General features: G+C 45.6%; 2 protein-coding genes across 3 annotated transcripts; one reads left to right on the top strand and one right to left on the bottom strand.

Moving 5' to 3' along the window:
• Positions 1-1,067: 1,067 nt before the first annotated feature.
• Positions 1,068-6,677, bottom strand: DMRTC2 (DMRT like family C2). The gene is given in 8 exon segments (XM_064293716.1): positions 1,068-1,938; positions 2,856-3,035; positions 3,038-3,228; positions 3,932-4,058; positions 4,593-4,773; positions 5,057-5,133; positions 5,399-5,541; positions 5,630-6,677. Coding segments are annotated over 8 exon segments (1,236 nt in total). The 5' UTR covers positions 5,854-6,677; the 3' UTR covers positions 1,068-1,825.
• Positions 6,678-11,983: 5,306 nt separating this feature from the next.
• On the top strand, positions 11,984-16,099 carry LYPD4 (LY6/PLAUR domain containing 4). Of its 2 annotated transcripts, XM_064293711.1 has the most exons (4): positions 11,984-12,534; positions 12,718-12,861; positions 13,304-13,630; positions 14,390-16,099. In XM_064293711.1, exons 1-4 carry the CDS (start codon positions 12,468-12,470, stop codon positions 14,590-14,592), a joined length of 741 nt encoding a protein of 246 aa, XP_064149781.1. In that variant the 5' UTR covers positions 11,984-12,467; the 3' UTR covers positions 14,593-16,099. The 2 variants fall into 2 exon arrangements, with proteins under 2 accessions (XP_064149781.1, XP_010600807.1); XM_010602505.3 differs by lacking the exon at positions 12,718-12,861 and having other exon boundaries at positions 11,984-12,573.
• The last annotated feature ends 1,852 nt before the right edge of the window (positions 16,100-17,951 follow it).

The raw sequence follows: 17,951 nt of genomic DNA, 5'->3' as shown, positions 1-17,951 counted from the left end.
GATGTAGGTGATACCAGGAAAAAGAATCAGTGATCAGGCATCTCCCTTGAGCTTTCTGTCTGCCCCTTCTAAGGGCGGGGCTGGGGGATTGGGAGTCTCCGGGTCTTCATATCTTTAAGATAGCTCACTAGATCTTCATATATTTGGAATGGTGCAGGGAAGACTCAAGAGCAGAGGAATAAGAAATAAATGCAAGTAAGATATTATTATTACTGAATGATATCTCGAGTAGAAAAATAAAAGACTTGAAAAACCCTCTGGCTCATGTCTGTCTATTGGAGTCCTGAATCATTAAATACTTAATAAAAATTACTTGTGAATTCTTTTGGGGCCTGGACAAGAAGTAGAGACTGTCCACTAATCTTTGCCTAAAAATTTCTCCTTACAACACTTGGGCAAGTCACTTATCTATTTAAGGTTGTTGTCTCATTTGTAAAATGAGAATTATCAGGTATTTTATTACTTCTGTGAGGATATATGTGAAGTGCATACAGGGGGCTCTCAATAAATGACAGTGATGGTCTCTAATATTTTATGGGTCCTTCAAAACTACACACACAAGTCTCTGTAATTCAGGATTAACCCTTGATAAAGACTAACTTTATCCTTCCTGTCCTGATTGGCCTCAGCTTCCCTACCTGAAAAATATGCTAAATTAGCATCAAACTGGCATTCCATTAGCCAAAGCTGGCCTGAAGCTATGTTTCGTTTGGCCCACACAGGATTTAAAGAACACACCCGACATTTGAAAATTAAGATAATTTACACAGAAATCCAGATTTCCAGCTTCTCTTGAAAAACCGGGGGTGTGGCAACAGGGAGCTCACATTCCTGCCTGGCAACAGTTGGCTGGGCCCAGGGGAGGCTGCCCCTTAGGTAGGCATGCACTCTCAGCTTGCCCGAGCCCACAACACCTGGCTTTCTTTACTCATTTTACACAATCTGCTTTTCACTTTGTGGCCCCCTGGAGAGCTGGAAACTGCCTATACTTGGCACATCAAAAAAAAAACCAAACCTGTTGCCGTGGAGTCGATTCCAACTCATAGCGATCCTATAAGACAGGGTAGAACCGCCCCATAGGGTTTCCAAGGACCGTCTGGTGGATACATATTGCCGTAGCTCTTAACTAGGGTTTCCACTTGGCACACAGCAGACGCTTAATTATTGAATCAGTAAATCTTCCATTACAAGCTTCTACCACTCTTTCTTATCTGGACATAATAAGAAATCACAGTTTGTGTTTATTTGTGGTAGTTATTGAATAACTGATTCTCACTTTGGAAAGTGAATTGAACAAGTCCTTTCTGTCAGTCAAGACAGACTGGGCTAGGCTGTGGTAACAAACAATCCCCAAATCTCAGTGGCTTAAAACAACAAAGGTTTATTTCTTGCTTACCCACACAAACCTAGATATAAGATTGAAATATGTTTCAGTTTTCACATGCATGGAGACAGACATAAGAGCAGAGGTACCCACAGAGTCACATGTCAAATAAATGCCCTGGGACATGACCTCATGCAAAAAAAAATCAAAAGCCCATTTAAATACTCATCAGCTTAAATTACACAACTGCCTCTTTAATGGGGATTTAAACAGCCCCCAGGATCCTGGGGGGAGGGGTAAGAGAATATCCACCCGCAGCTAAGGAAATGGCCCCTGTTATTAAAGGAACTGAAGGCTAACTTAACACCTGAAAACTTAAAAAAAAAGTCGAAGCTTCTACTACATTACATTTCATGCATAAATCCTTAAGTACAATACCAAACATGCAGTGCCTGCAGGCTGTGGCCCCCCTGCCCCAGAGAGGCCTCTACCTCTGGATTCCTAGCTCAGGAGAGAGATGGACCCTAGACGCCCAATACGCAGAGCAACGGAGGCGGCTGGGCTGGGTCGGAGAGAGGGGCCAACAGGCTGGAATCCTCTTCCTCCAGCAGCAGCTGCAGGAAAGAAAGGGGCAAGGCCAGGTCATACCCATTTCTCCAGTCCCCTCTTCTCTACACCCCCTTCCACCGGGCCTCATCCTTGCCCACTTGGATTATTGCACAGACCTCCTCCTTGCTGATTTTCCCATCTCCAGTTTTGCTTCCTCCAATCCCTCCATATTTCTCTTTCTACAGCTCAGGGTCTCTGAATATGTGCCTACCTAATTCGGGAACATTCCCTGGCTCCCCTTCTAGCACAGTTGAGTGTAGACCTAAACCCGGCATATCAGAGACTCCTAAACCTCTCCAGCTTTATCTTTCTCTGATCCTCTAGATCAGTTTCCTTACCCACACCATGCCCAATCCCCCATTTGAGTTAGAGAATTCTCAGCCTTCTTTCCCTGTCTCCCTAGGTGTTTCTCATTCCTCAAGTCTCCTTCAGTCCTCTCCAGGCTTGTCACTGTGCCTTGTGGAGGCATCTAGGTTCCCCAATTAGAATGGAAGCTCCTTGAAGACAGTTATCAGAACTTCTCCCAGGCCTGACTCTCATCAGCTCTTCAGCCCCTCTCCAGATTTCAGCAGGCAGTCTGGGCCCACGGAGAGAGCCTTGGCATAGAGTCAGAGATCAGGCTCTGCCATTGTCTTGCTTTATGCCCTTGGGCAAGTCCCTATCTCTCTCAGGGCCTCACTTACCTTGACATTATGGCACTGGACATTTGCTGGTGAGTGCAAAGCTCAATGTGAATAACTCTCAAGTGTAATCCCAGGGGCTAGGCTGAGGAGCTTGGGGGCCTGGGCCTGAAGAGGTACAACCTGCTGACTCTGATCTCCTTGGTTAGTCCCTGCTCACTGTAGTGACCTCCACCACCCATACGTCCCTAGTCCATTGTCTCCCAGGCCCCTACACTGGTCCTGGGGAGGAAACGGGTTACCTGCTGGGCCACAGGGGTGGAGCAGGGAGATCCAGGCAGGGTTAGGGGGGATAGAAGGGGTCAGGCGGGGAGCCTGGGATGAATCTTTCAGCCCCACAAGGGCCTCTGCTGCCTCCCTCTGAAGTTGCCGTTCTGAGGGAGCCGATGTCCAGGACAGGCGAGAGGCTCCAGAGACCTGCAAGGAAAGTGAGAGCAGCATACTGGGAATGCCCACTTCTGTCCATCCTTTAAGTGCTCCCGCAGCCCCTGATTCCTTCCCAGACCCCTGTTCTTCCCTCCCACAGAGTCCTGAATCCCCTTCTTCCTCAGGACCTGTGGCTGTAGCAGAAGAGGGTCTGGGGTGCCACAGGGCTGGAGGATCAGAGTCGAGCATCTAGAAACAAGGAGAGAAGATGCCAGCGGGGTTAAACACAGGGACTGATGCGTACACATAAAGCAGGATTTTGCTTTATCCTGATCTGGGAAGCCGAGTGTCTGTTGGGCCATTAGGTTTTGTGGCCTTGGGTAGGTCCCTTCCCTTGTCTTGGCCTGCTTTGTTTTCTGTCAACTGAAAATCTCTGCCAGCTTTTTCCTCCCAAGGCTACTGTGAGGATTATGGGAAATCATTGGTATCAGTTTTTAAAAACACCTGGAGGGACTGGGATTACTGTCCCTGCCCAGAGTCTGGTTTCCCTCCCCTACAATCCCCCAATCCCCAGGTAATCTGAAGGACTAGCTTGGCCTACCTTTAGGAAGCTTTCTCTAATGCCCTCTGCAGTGCTCCCCATCACAGCCCCCCATTTCAGCAGGCAATTCTACCCCATCTTACATGTTTAAGTGGATGCAATAACCACCATTTGTTCAAGGCCAAGGCCTGTGCTAGGTGTATTACAAACACTATTGCTAATTCTCACAACAATCCAAGAAATAGTGTCCCCATTTTCTGATACAAAAGCAGACTCAGAGAGATAAAGTTATTTGTCCAATGTCTCACAGCTATCCTATTTGTCTGAGAAATTCTCTTCTTCGTCATCCATTATGGCGTCCAGCACAGGGTTAAGCACACAATAAACATACATCTTTCTCTCTCCACTCACGTGCGGGGCAGGCCAGGGGGTCCTTGGGACTCTCCAGAAAGAGGAGCTGTCAGTATCGGGCGAGGTCCTGGGCAGGTTGGGAGGGGCCCATGAGTGGGCAGGCGGAGTGAGGTGCCAGGATCAAAGCCTAATGAGGGGGAAAAAAACAGAGACAACAGCTAGACATTCTTTCCAAAGAACAAAGAAACTGAAACTGATCAAGTCTTTAAATCTGTGTCATTTGCCACACTTGGCTACTGGGCACTTGAAATGTGGAGAATCCTGACTGAGATGTGCTATAGTTCAGTTCTACTCTGTAACATGTGAGGTTGCCATGAGTCAGGATCAATTCTACAGCAATGGGTTTGGTTTTTTTGGTTTGTAAGCATAAAATACTAAACAGATTTCTAAGATTCAGTACAAACAAAAAAGAATGTAAAATTTCTCAATAATTTTTATATTGATTGCATGTTAAAATGATAACATTTTGGATATATGGGGTTAAATAAAATACATTATTAAAAGAAAGCCTAATAAGAGAGAATGCAGAATGTACAGGGGTCAGAGGTCAGATCTTCTGTCCTCCCTCTCCCCACTGTGTCCTTCCTCTTCTCTCTTGATACAGCAGCACGCTGTCCCTCAAATATCTGTTAAATGAACAAATGTTGATTGACCATCTTACCAGGGAAGGGATGCAGAGGGACAGCAGATTCTTGGCAAAGCAAGCGGCACACCACTGGGGGTGGCATGGACAGGCCTGGAGGCAACCAGTGCCCAGAAGCCCAAGGGCCTGGAGGCAGCGGAGTCCAGGGCAAAGGCAAGGCTTCTGGGGGACGACTGAACAGCAGAGGCCCATGTGAGTTCTCCTGAGGAGCAGAGGGTAAGGGATGGAGTCAGGTACAAGGCTGAGCATGGGGACGAGGAATGGGTATGTTTTTAGATATAGGTTGGACCCCAAAACATCAGAGCTGGGAGGACCTTAAAGTTCTGCACCCCCATTTTTGCTCATGGAAGAGAAGTGATTTGTCCAAGATTACAAAGTAAGTCAGGGTCAGGGGTAGGACCCAGATGTCCAGGACACAGAGGAAGGGGTCTGGGCAATGGCTAGGGTGGGAGCCCTTCCCTCTGGGTCCAGAGTCTCCTTACCTTCCCAGGGGGTGTCAGAGCCAGTGGGATTGCCCCACGGGGGGTCTGAGGCTGGGGTGCTATGTTCTCCTTCCCAGCTGTGAGGAACCAGGGAGAGCTTTGGTGAGCACTTTCCCATTCTACTCCCAAACTGAGTTCTTCCCTGCCCGTGGCCCTTTTCTACCCCCATCTCACTCCATCCTCCCAACACCTGATCACATTTCATAGTTGGGGAGGCTGAGCCCAGAGAGTAGAAATACCTTGCCCAAAGTCACACTGCAATCAGTGGTAGGACAGGAACTCTTTTCTCTACTTTTGCTTTCCACACTCAAACCCCTGCCCCATCCCTGGACAGACACTCACGGGGGACCCCTGGTTGAGTGGCTCCCTTCTTGACACGGCTGGCCGCTTTGGGGCTCATCAGTCCCTGAGCCAGGTGCCTCTTTAGCTGTGCCTCCTGCTGCCTACGCAAGGCCACCTGGGCAGCCATGACCCTTCGGCGCTCCCTAAAAGTGGGGGGGGGGTTGTGAGTCAAAGGTCAGCCACTCTTTAGAAGAGGCTTGTCCGCCTCCCTTCCCTGAACCTCATACTCACAAGATTAGGACACACTTGTGACACTCACAAGCCTGGAAGAGGCAGAGGCGCTTGTGTCCCTTGAGGTGGGCAGTGACGCCGTGGTTGCGGCAGCGGGCGCAGGTTGGAGAGCGACTGACAGTTCTCCTGGGAATGAGCTCAGTGCCCTGGGAGGCTCCGGGCTCATCCCCTGTGGCAGAGTCTGAGGGGCAGTGGTGGACAGCAGGCATTTTATTGGGTTCCATGGATCTAGAGTTAGGAGTGGAGGGTCACGATGGCCATGTGGACCCTCCCCTAACCAAACTCTCCACTCCTGGGAGGCTACACCTGAGGTGGTTCTCCATCCCACCCACCATGGACTCAGCTTTCACCCTCCCTTCTCCCTGGACTTCTCCCCTCTTCATCCCTCTACCCTCCTCAGGTATCCTCCTTCCTAGGAGCACTTTCTTCCTAAAAAACCCCTCTCCTCTTTCCTATCTGCCCTTCCTATCCAAAGCTTAGCCTCTTTTGCTCACCTTCAGACTTCCCCACTCATAAATCCCAGCATCAGGCATACTCATGCACTGTCATGCCCCCCACAATTCTTATACCCTCTTTCTACGAGCACCCTTGTTCGCCTAACTGGTATTCCTGGCATCCTCTTCAACACTTATCACCCAACATTCCAGCATTTATTCAATTCCTACAAATATTTTTATGCACCCACACTCGCTTCTATTATTAGTCTCATGTGTGACCTGCAATTCAATTTGCCCATTGTACTACTTCCATCTGGTTTTGTTCTTGGGCCCCTTTTAATCAGAATACTCTCTAGTACCCCCCAGTAATTCCACTATTCTCATGGCTCCCTTGCGCTATTTTCACTAACTTATTCATTCATTCACTCCATAAATGTTTACTGAGTTCCTTTCCTGTGCCAGGCCCTGAAGCCCTCTTCTCAGGCACAGATTCCTCTATTGAACCCACAGGACATCCAATCTTTTATGCAAACCCAAGCAGTTGTTGCGCCCTTTGCTTCATGCTCATTTTCCCACTTACAATTAATTTCATGCATTATCCCTCCCACCCTTTCAGTGCACCACCTCCCCGTGCAGCACCCCCTTTCAGCAGCCACCCCCCCAACCGCTGGCCAGTAGCCCCACCCTACGGTCCCAGGGAGGGGGAGGGGCACGGGAGCGCGCGGAGTTGGGGAGGAGAGGCGAGGGTCGCGAGGAGCTCCACAGGGCCAGAGCTGATGGGAAGGGGAAAGGATGCTGGGGGGGGGGGAGGGCGCGGGTCCAGCGCAATAGAGAAGGGGAGAGGGGACAGAAAGGAAGGGGTGGTGTTCTGCTGCCAGCCCGTGGGTTACCACAACCTCGAGCGGGGTCAAAGTCAGGAAGACGCGATCAAAGCGGGTAAAGAAGTAGCCTGAGGAACGGCTGCGCTCTCGCTGTTTTCCCGCCCCTTACAACAGGGACCAATCAGCTTCAAGCACCGCCTACTGCCATAGGAGGGGGCAGCCAATGAGTTTCAGGATTCAGAACTGACGGCCTGCCCCCTACCTCCCGCTCGCTTCTCTTTAAGCCAGACTATCAGGCCAGCCAATAGCGCGTCGAGTTGAATCTCGCGCCCCTTCCTCCTCCCCAGTGGCTTGCCTTCTCAGATTGTTCCTCCCCTTTTGGAGGAGGTGACCAATGGGGCGTCGAATAGCGCTTCCAGAACCAAGGCTGGCGCTGCCCCCCCGGGAAAGGCCCATAGTGGCCCCGCCCCAGGCGTTGACCTGGGCCTGTCTGCGCAGGCGCACAGCCTCGCCTTTCTGGCCTCGCTGCGTGCGCAGGCCACCTGCTTTCTGCCTCTGAGTTTTCGACTGGGCTCAGTGGCTCTTCCTCGGGGCATCCTGTGTAGACGCTTCCGTTTTCTCATCGCTCCCCTGTGCCCCAACTCCTGATCTACCGCTCTCCTTGTGTGCACCTCCCTCCTGTGATTTCCCATTTAGCTTCCTGGGCCCGTCTTCTCAGGTTGTCTCCGCTCCCTGCATCTCTTTCCTTGTCTCTGATTTTCCTGTCCTCGATTTTCTCTCCCCTTGTCTGTCCTGCTGATTTACAGACCCCATTCCACCCTGTGCCCTGCTCCCTACCTTCCTGGCCCCTTCCCTGCCACCTTTTATCCCCGAGACCTTTCTGGGGGCTCCAGGGGGCTCCAGTCTGGTTTTTCTGTCTTTTTAGCTTTTTCCGGCCTCACTGTGCGACTCCTTCCCGATTTCATCCCGCTCTCAGGGCTCCATCCTGTACTTGTTTTCTCTGTGTATCTCTCATAGGCCTAGCTTCACGTTTTCCCACACCGTCCTCTGTGTGTAATGCCCTTTTATCTGTGCGTCCTGCCCTGTCTCTTTTTCTCTCTTTCACTCTCTGAGATTGTCTCCTTGTCCCCCTGAAGGTCACGTCTTTGTGTTCCTCCCCTCATTCCACTGCCCTTCTGATTGTGCTCTCTCTGCTGGCCCTCCTCTCTCCTCCCCGCAACGTTCCATTCCGTTTGCCCTTCCGTCTGTGTATGGTTTCTCTTTTCAAGGAGTTGCTTTCCCTCTGACCACTCCATCCTTTTCTCCTTGAGGAGTTGAATCTTTCTGGTTGTGTCCCTGTTTGTGCTCACATTGTTGGGTTCTGCCATTTTTGCATCCCAGGCTGGTATGTGCCATTGTTTCTCATTGGCCTAATCCCTTTGTGTGATCCTTCTTCAGCCTTCATTTCCTCTTGCCGTGTCCCATCTTTTCTGGGGGTTTTAGCCCCTTTGCTATAGAGTTCTGGGTGACAGAGCCTGTGTATCTGTGGCATTCTGGGCAGAAAGAAGTGGCACAGTTGACCTCTAGCTGGACTAATGTGCAGGGGAACAGTACTAGATAAAGTTGGAAAGGTTAGAAAGGTGGTTTGGGGCCAATCTGGGGAGGGGCTTGCTGGCCAACTGAAGAGATTGAACTTGATCCTTTAGATACTGAGGAGGGAGACAGGAAAACAGATTTTTTTTTGTCTTTTTTATTGTGATTTCAGTGAAAGCTTGCAGACCAAATTAGTTTCTCATTAAATAGTTAATACACAAATTGTTTTGTGACATTGCAGGAGAACAAATATTTATGGAGAGTTTAGCATATGCCAAGCACTTTATATTATGATTTTGTCAATTCTCACCATGATCCCATGAGATGTATTATTAATCCGTTTTATAAACGAGGAAGCAGGTTCTGAGTTCAACAAATTGTACAAGATCACACAACTAATACCTGGACGAGTAAGGTTTCCAACCTTGGTTTGTCTTTGAGTTCAAAGCCCACTAACTTTGTACCCTCTACATTGTTTTAGTTATTTTCTTTAATCCTGATTCCTCACTTTAATTCCCTGGCCTTCCCATAGGCAGTCATTCTAAGGTGGTTATTGTGTATCTTTGGTTTGTGTTTTCTTGTAAGATGTGTAGCGTTTTATGTGCTTGAATTTTTAATTTATGCAAGTGATATTGTGTTATTTACTATTTGACATCATCAGCACTGTGTTTTTATGATGCATCTTTGTTATGTGTACATCTAACAGTTGCTTCTTACTGCTTCATGGTCTTGGGGAGGGACACTCACATTGCCTCATTTCACCACCACCACCGATAATGTTGCTTCTCATACGTATTCATCGGTAGACCAGGATAGACATTTCTGTTATGTAAAGCTAGGAACAGAATTGGTATCTGTAAACCCAGTTAAACTGAGTATTGCCAGCTTCCTCCCTGCAATGCTGCTGTGGATCCAAAAAACTGCTCAGTACTCTCAACTTTTCTGTTCCTCAGGGTCCAGAAGAAGGTCTTAAATTCCCCCAAGTTATGCCATGAACAGCAGTGCACAAGAGTCCTTATAGCCCTATATATTGAATGATGCAGGAAACATCAAAATAAAATGAAAGGAATGTACAGAGTAACTGTACCAAAAAGGATTGATCGATGTTCAACCATTTCAGGTGAAGGAAGAAGTCCAAGCTACACTGAGGGCATTGGCAAGAAACAAGGCTCCAGGAATAGACAGACTACCAATTGAGATGTTTCAACAAACAGATGCAAAGCTGGAAATGCTCACTTGTCTATGCCAAGTAATTTGGAAGACAGGTACCTGGCCATCCATATATGTGCTCATTCCAAAGAAAGATGATCCAACAGAATGCGGAAATTGTTAAGCAATAACAATATCAGTAAAATTTTGCTTAAGATAGTTCAAAAAGGGTTGCAGCAGTACATCAGCAGAGAACTGCCAGAAATTCAAGTTGGATTCAGAAGAGAATGTGAAGCGAGGTATATCATTGCTGATGTCAGATGGACCTTGGCTGAAAGCAGAGAATACTAGAAATATGTTTACCTGTGTTTTATTGACTGTGCAAAGGCATTGGACTGTGTGGATCTTAACAAGTTATGGGTAACATTGTGAAGAATGGAATTCCAGAACATTTAATTGTGCTTATGAGGAATCTGTGTATAGACCAAGAGGTAGTCATTCTAACAGAACAAGCAGATGCTGCATGGTTTAAAGTCAGGAAACGTGTGTGTCAGGGTTGTATCCTTTCAACATACTTATTCAATCTGTGTGCTGAACAAATCTGAGAAGTTGAACTATATGAAGAAGAACACGGCATCAGGATTGAAGGAAGAATCATTAGCAACCTGCAATATGCAGGTGACACAATCTTGCTTGCTGAAAGTGAAGACGACTTGAAGCACTTACTGATGAAGATCAAAGACTACAGCCTTCAGTATGGTTTACACCTCAACATAAAGAAAACAAAAATCGTCACAACTGGACCAATAATCAACATCATGACAAATGGAGAAAATATTGAAATTGTCAAAGATTTCATTTTACTTGGATTCACAATCAGCGCTCATGGAAGCAGTAGCCGAGAAATCAAATGACATATTATACTCGGCAAATCTACTGCAAAGGACCTCTTTAAAGTGTTAAAAAGCAAAGATGTCACTTTAAGGACTAAGCTGCTCCTGACCCAAGCCATGGTGTTTTCAATTGCCTCATATGTAAGAGAAAGCTGGACAGTGAATAAGGAACATCGAAGAAGAATTGATGCATTTGAATTATGGTGTTGGCAAAGAATATTGAATACTATGGACTGACAGAAGAATGAACAAACCTGTCTTGGAAGAAGTATACCAAGAATGCTCCTTAGAAGTGAAGATGGAGAGACTTCATCTCACATACTTTTGGACCAGTCCCTGGAGAAGGACATCATTCTTGGTAAAGTAGAGGGTCATTAGAAAAGAGGAAGACCCTCACTGAGATGGATTGACATGGTGGGTGCAACAATGAGCTCAGACATAGCAATAATATTGAGAATGGCACAGGACTGGGTAGTGTTTTGTTCTGTTGTACACAGGGTTGCTGAAGTTGGAACTGACTTGACAGCACCTAAGAACACTTCATGAGCATCAGTGCATGAGAGTCTCTATATTCCCACATTCCTGCCAACAGTTACCTTGTCCCAGCTTTCTGATCTTGGCCAGTCTGGTAGAAGTACAGTTAAATAGATTGCATTTCTGTTACGATTGAGTTTGAGCATCTCTTCAAATGCGTGTTAGCTTTTCTGGTTTACTCTTCTGTGAATTGCCTCTTCATATGCTTTGCTCATTTTTCTACCGAGGTTGCTCTCTTGTCAGTTTGCAGGAGACCCTGGCACATTCTTGTCAGTTGAAGACTTTCCATATACTTATCTTATGTCAATTTTTGCATTTCATACTCTTAGAAATTTATCCACTTCATCTAGTTTTCCACATTTATAAATGTAGAGTTGTTCATGACATTGTTATTATTTTTAAGACATTGGGTTCTGTTACTTCCCATTTTTCACTCTATTTAATTTTCATTTTCTCTTGATCAGTTTTGCCAGAAGACTCTTAGCAATCTTTTCAAAGAATGAGTGTTAGGTTTTTAAAGTGATCTTTTCCCCCCTATTTCATTAATTTCTGCCATTATCTTTATTCCATTCTTTTTTTGAGGGGGAGAGGGGAAGGTTGCTTTGTTGCTCTTTTTACAACTTCTTTAGGTAATTCAGGTAATCTTTTAATGCTTCTTGTTTCCTGATAAATTTACTTCTAAGTATTGCTTTAGTTGTGTCCCAGATTTTGACTTGTAGCTTTTTTAAAAAAAAAAAAACTTTTTATTTTGAAACGATTATTGGCTCACATAAAGTTGCAAAAATAGCATATAGAATCACTTGAACCCTTCTTCCTGCTTCCTCATGGGGACATCTTATATAACTGCAGTGTATTAGCAGGAAATTGACACTGGTACAAAACTCTTAACCACAGGTCTTGTTCAGTTTTTATCAGATTTTATATGCACTAATTTGTGTGTGTGTGACATGTTGTGTCATTATTATTCAGTTCTAGATTGTTTTAAATTTCCCTTTTGAACCAAGGGTTATTTAGTAATATGTCAGTTAGCTTCCACACACTCAGGGGTTTTAAGCGTCCTTTGTTATTCTGGTCTCATTGCTTCTGGTGGGAGAACAGCCTGTATAATAGTGATCCTTTGGATAAACGGTGTCCTCTGCGTGCACCATGTTCCAGTGGGAGGACCTGGAGGAAGTGAGAACTGCGCTTTGAGAAGCTTAGGTGGTGGGTGAGGATTAGGTTGGAGGGGAGACTATGGAGATGGGAAGAGCTGCATCCCAGAAGGTCTCAGGGAGGCTATGTCACAGAAGCTAACCCAACCAACTTTCTCTCCAGACAGTGACTCAGAGGCAGGTGGACAGAGAATTCAAGGACTGAGGAGAACCCAGTTTGGGACCTAGACTGAAGTTGGTTCCAGACTGACCTCTAACATCCCGGACCCATACACAAGACCATGGGACTCCAGCATTTGAGCCTTGTGAAGCTGCTTTGCCTCCTAGGAACCGTCTCTACTCTGCCTCGTATGTCACATGGGGTTGGATGTTTTGGGACCCCAGAGGGTGAGGGGTTGGATATCTGGATCCCTCAGGGGACAGGATCTGTGGAGGCTGAGTTCTTGGCTGCCAGTCCTGGAAGCTGGAAGAATCCAGGGGCTGAGGAAGCAGTGCAAGGGGCAGATGACTGGAAGAGCATTCTCTTTCTAGGGGCTGGGGCTCTTTTGTGCTATGAAGCAACAGCCTCACTCTTCAGAGCAGTTACTCTCCATAACTGGTACTGGCATCTGATGAGGAGTATGGTGTGCCAGCTGAGAGAGGGCTGCGAGGAGACACTGCTGTTCATTGAGACAGGTGACGTGGGAGTGGGCTTGATACCTTTCTTTTTGCTTGTTATTTTGCCCCTCTGCACCCAGGGATTCTGGACTGGAGTTCCAGATATTTACCCCATTATACCTTTGGGGCTAACCTCAGGACAGTGGCAGGAGACCCAGATGGTTGTGGCGTGGATTGAATAAGAGGGCAGGATGGAGGTGGGCAGATCCCAATCTGGGGGAGAAGAAAAGCGCAGGGTGAACGGAGAGAGGAGCAGAGGGGCTCCTGTGGTGAGAGGAGTGAGGAGATGCTGACAGAGACCCAGCATTTGAGCCCCGGGTAGCTGCAGTGACCAGGTACTGGGGGTGGGGCAAAGCTGGCCATGGGGCAGGGTGGACACTGGAAAAGCAGGGTGTGGGAGGATGGAGTCTGGGTGGAGCCAAAGACACTGATCAAAGCTCTCGAATCCTCTGCTCCTCAGGGACCAAAAGGGGCGTTGTGGGTTTTAAAGGCTGCACCCCAGCCTTATCTTATCCCCCACAAATCGCTTACCTCGTTTCACCACCTGGAGTGTCCATTGCCTCCTATAGCCGCGTCTGCCGGAGCTACCTCTGCAACAACCTGACCAACTTGGACCCTATTGTGAAACTCAAGGCCAGCGCTCCTTTGTCTATAGAGTTTTCTTCTCATACTTGCCCCACCTGTGTGGGTAAGCACACTGAGGATTGCTTGCCAAATTTTGTCACCACTGAATTTTGCCCCATGGGAGCCTCTGTGTGCTACAGTTCCACCTTAAAATTTCAGGCAGGTGAGAGGAGGAAACTGGTTGTCAAATGCTGACTCTATTTCAGGTGTTGTCTAGTACCTTTATGTCTGTGAGAGAGGCTGGTGGGATCTGGAGGTGGGATTGGGGCTGCAGGGACTCAGGCACATAAATTTCCTGAGGAGGAAGGGGTAAAGTGCCTAGTGCCCAAGCCTTTGGTGGGAGAGCAGTTTCCAGTTTTTGAGGGGCACCTGGAAAGAGGGGCAGGACACGTGAGTCTTTTTTATTTTTTATTGTACTTTAGATGAAGTTTTACAGAGCAAATTTCTCATTAAACAATTAATACACATATTGTTTTGTGACATTGGTTGCCAACTCCACAAGACATCATCCCTCTCCCCTTCTTGACCTCGGCTTCCCTGTTACCTGCTTCCCTTGTCCCCTCCTGCCTTCTTGTCCCTGCCCCTGGGCTGGTGTGCCCATTTAGTCTTGGTTTATTTTATGGGCCTGTCTAATCTTTGTCTGAAGGATGAACCTCAGGAGTGACTTCAGTACTGAGTTAAAAGGGTATCTGGGGCCATAGTTTCCGGGTTTCTCCAGTCTCTGTCAGACGATTAAGTCTGGTCTTTTTTTGTGAGTTAGAATTTTGTTCTACATTTTTCTCCAGCTCTGTCCAGGACACTCTGTTGTGATCCGTGTCAGAGCAGTTGGTGGTGGTAGCTGGGCACCATCTAGTTGTGCTGGACTTAGTCAGGACATGTGAGTCTTGAAAGTATTCCTGACTACCCTCTCTCTTTCTTGCAGGGCATCTCAATACTACCTTCCTCCTTATGGGCTGTGCTCGTGAGTATCAAAGGCTTTTAGCAAATTTTCGGACAATAGGGAGCATCCGAGCGACTGAGGTTCGTAACATCTTGGAGAAGGCCCAGATTGTGAGTGGGGAGCCCTCCAGTCGGGATCCTGCATGTGTCATTCTCTTAGGCCTCCTGCTTACCTTCAGGGACTGACCGTCCAGCTGGACCAGACAAACAGCCTGGCCCCTTTGCAATGATCAAATAAAGTCACAGAGTTGTCCTTTATGCTTTGTTCTGTGGTCCATGAGATTTGTGGAGGCATGGAAGGTGTGAGGAGGACCAGAGTGCCCAGGCAGGTGGGGCCCCATATTGGGCAGCATGCATGGCAAAGATATGAGGGCGGGGAGGGGGGTAGGAAGAGAGGAGGAAAATATCCAGTAAAGTGACAGCATTCTAGGAGGAACTCAGACCTTCCTTTTCCCCTCCCACTTCCTCTGGGGACCTGAGCTCTAGCCTGGGTCCATCCCCTGACTTATGAGATCCTGGCCAAATCCCTTCCCTTTTCTGGGCCTCAGTTTTCTCCTCTTTAAAATGAAGGGCCTTAGGAGTTAGCACTGAGCCTTAACAGGGTGATGTGCAACTTTAAGCCTGGAATTATATTTTCAAAGATCGCCAAGTGTCTATTGTGTTTGTGTCAGATACTGTGCTAGTATTTGAGCTCATGTTTTACATAGAGGTGCTCATTTCATCCTCACAAGGCTTCTTTGAGATGGGTTATTTCCCTTATTTTACAAGGAAGAAACTGGGTCTAGAAGGTTCCCCTCAGATCTCTGTCCCTGCTGAAGGAATTTTACTGGGAAACTTGGAGACCTGAGCTGTTTTCCTCTGCTCGGTAGGTGTTTCTTTATGTATGTTGGCAAATAAGGATGAGAGAGAAACTAGGCAGGACGTGGCTAGTTTTCACCCTAAGTTCAATTTCCTGACTTTGACCTAAGCCATGGTATTTTCAGTTGCATCATATGCACATGACAGCTGGTCAATGAATAAGGAAGACGGAAGAAGAATTGAAGCTTTTGAATTATGGTATTGGTAAAGAATATCGAACATACTGTGGACTGCCAGAAAGACAAACAAGTCTGTCTTGGGAGAAATACAGCCAGAGTGCTCCTTGGAAGTGAGGATGATGAGACTTCATCTCCTGTACTTAAGACATGTTATCAGGAGGGACCAGCCTCTGAAGAAGAACATCATGCTTAGTAAGGTAGAGGGTCACTGAAAAAGAGGAAGACCCTTGAAGAGATGCATTGACATAGTGGCTGCAACAATGAGCTGAAACACAGCAACAATTGTGAAGGTGGTGCAGGACTGGTTAGTTTTTTAATTCTGTTGTACATAGGGTCACTGTGAGTTGGAAGTGACTAGATTGCACCTAACAACAATAACACCAATTATGTATCACTGGTGAGAGAGTAAAGAATTCTCACTGATCCACGTTCTCTCCAACTTTTCAGGCTTTAATTTTAGTAAATCTAGTGAGTGTAAAATGATTTTACATTGTGGTCTGAATTTGTATTTCCCTGATTACTAACGAGATTGAGGTTGTGCTATTTATATATGTATCAGCTATGTTTTCTTTTGTAAAATATCTATTCATGTTTTCTGTAGCCTATTTTTCTATAGAATTATTTGTTTTTCATATTGATATGTAGGAGTTCCTTATGTATTCTTATATATTAATCCTTTGTCACTTGGATGATTTTTCTTCATTTTTATGGTGTCTTTTGAAGAACAGAATTTTAATATAGTTGAATTTATCAATCTTTCAGTTTTATGGTTGGTTTGTTTTGTGTCCTGCTTAAGATATCCTTTCCTGCTAAAAAATTCAGAGATACTTTCCTTTATTTCTTCCAGAAAGTTAGGTTTGGCTTTTTACATTTAAGTTCTTAATCTATGTTGAATTGATTTTTTGTGCATCTTTGAGGTAGAAATCTAATTCAAGAGTGTACTAACATAATAACAAAGATGTTCAGGATACAATAAAACATGATTCATCATACCAAAATCCAGAAAAATCACAATTTGAATGAGAAAAGGTGATCAACTGATTCTGTTCCAAGATGAATCAGACGTTGGGAGGATTTTAAAGCAGTTGCTATAAAAATTTGTCAACAATCAATCAAAATTCTCTTGAAGAAAATGAAAAAATAAAAAATCTTAGCAAAGAAATAGAAGTTATAAAGAAGAACCAAATGGGAATTATAGAACTGAAAAAAAACAATAACAAATAAAAAACTCACTGGATGGACTCCATAATAAAATTAAGATTATAGAGAATAGAATCAGCGAACTTGAAAACAGATCAATATGATTTACTCAGTCTGAAAACAGAGAAAATAAACTAAAAGAAAATGAACAGAGCTCCAGGGGTCTGTGGGGCAATAACAAAAGATCTAACATTTGTATAACGGGAGTACTAGGAGGAGAAGATAAAGAATGTGGGACTGAAGAAGTATTTGAAGAAATAATACCTATAAACTTCTCAAATTTAGCAAAACTCATAAAGCTACAGGTTCAAGAATCTGCGTGAACCCTAAACAGGACAAACCCAAAGAAATCCATATCATTACACATCGTAGTCAAACTTCTGCAAACTAAAGACAAAGAAAAAAAATCTTAAAAATAGCCAGAGCTCCTGAGAGTATGGCCCCTGGACACCCTTTTAGCACAGTAATGAAGTCACTCCTGAGGGTCACCCTTCAGTCAAAGATTAGACAGGCCCATAAAGCAAAACGAGATGGGCACACCAGCCCAGGGCAAGGACGAGAAAGCAGGAGGGGACAGGAAAGCTGGTAATAGGGAACCCCAGGTCAAGAAGGGAGAGTGTCGACACGTCATGGGGTTGGTAACCAAAGCCATGAAACAGTATGTGTACTGTTTAATGAGAAGCGAGTTTGTTCTGTAAACCTTCACCTAAAATACAAATAATAATATTAAAAAAGCCAGAGAAAGGACACATTACCTGTAAAGGAACATCAGTTTGAATGAAAGCAGATTTTGTATGTGAAGCCATGAAAGCCAGAAGGAAGTGACACTTTTTGTGGGATCCAGCCAAAGCGGTGCTGAGAGGGAAAGTTACGGCACTAAATGCTTACATTAGAAAAGAAAAAAAAGTCTCAAAACAACAATCTAAGTTCCTACCCAGGAAACTAAAAAAAGAAGAGCAAAATAAGCCCAACCTTGAAGCAGAAGGAAAGCAGCAATAAAGGTGAGAACCGACATAAATGAAATTAAAAATAGGAAAACAGTAGAGAAAATGAATTAAATCAAAAGCTGGCTCTTAAAAAATCAATAAAATTGATAAACCTCTAGCAAGATTGACAAAAATAAGAAGCAATCATATACAAATCACCAATATCGAGAGTGAAACAGAGGCTATTGCAACAGATTCTGCAGCCATTAAAAGTATAATAAGGGAACACTATGGATAACCATATGCTCATAAATTTGACAATTTAGAAGAAGTGGACAATTATTTGAATACCACAAGCTACCAAAAATCAACTAAGATGAAA

The sequence above is a fragment of the Loxodonta africana genome, chromosome 11 (assembly GCF_030014295.1).
Source record: "Loxodonta africana isolate mLoxAfr1 chromosome 11, mLoxAfr1.hap2, whole genome shotgun sequence".
In the NCBI taxonomy this organism is placed as follows: Eukaryota; Metazoa; Chordata; class Mammalia; order Proboscidea; family Elephantidae; genus Loxodonta; species Loxodonta africana.
Note: the sequence above shows the minus strand (reverse complement) of the source record. Positions and strands in the feature narration are given on the sequence as shown.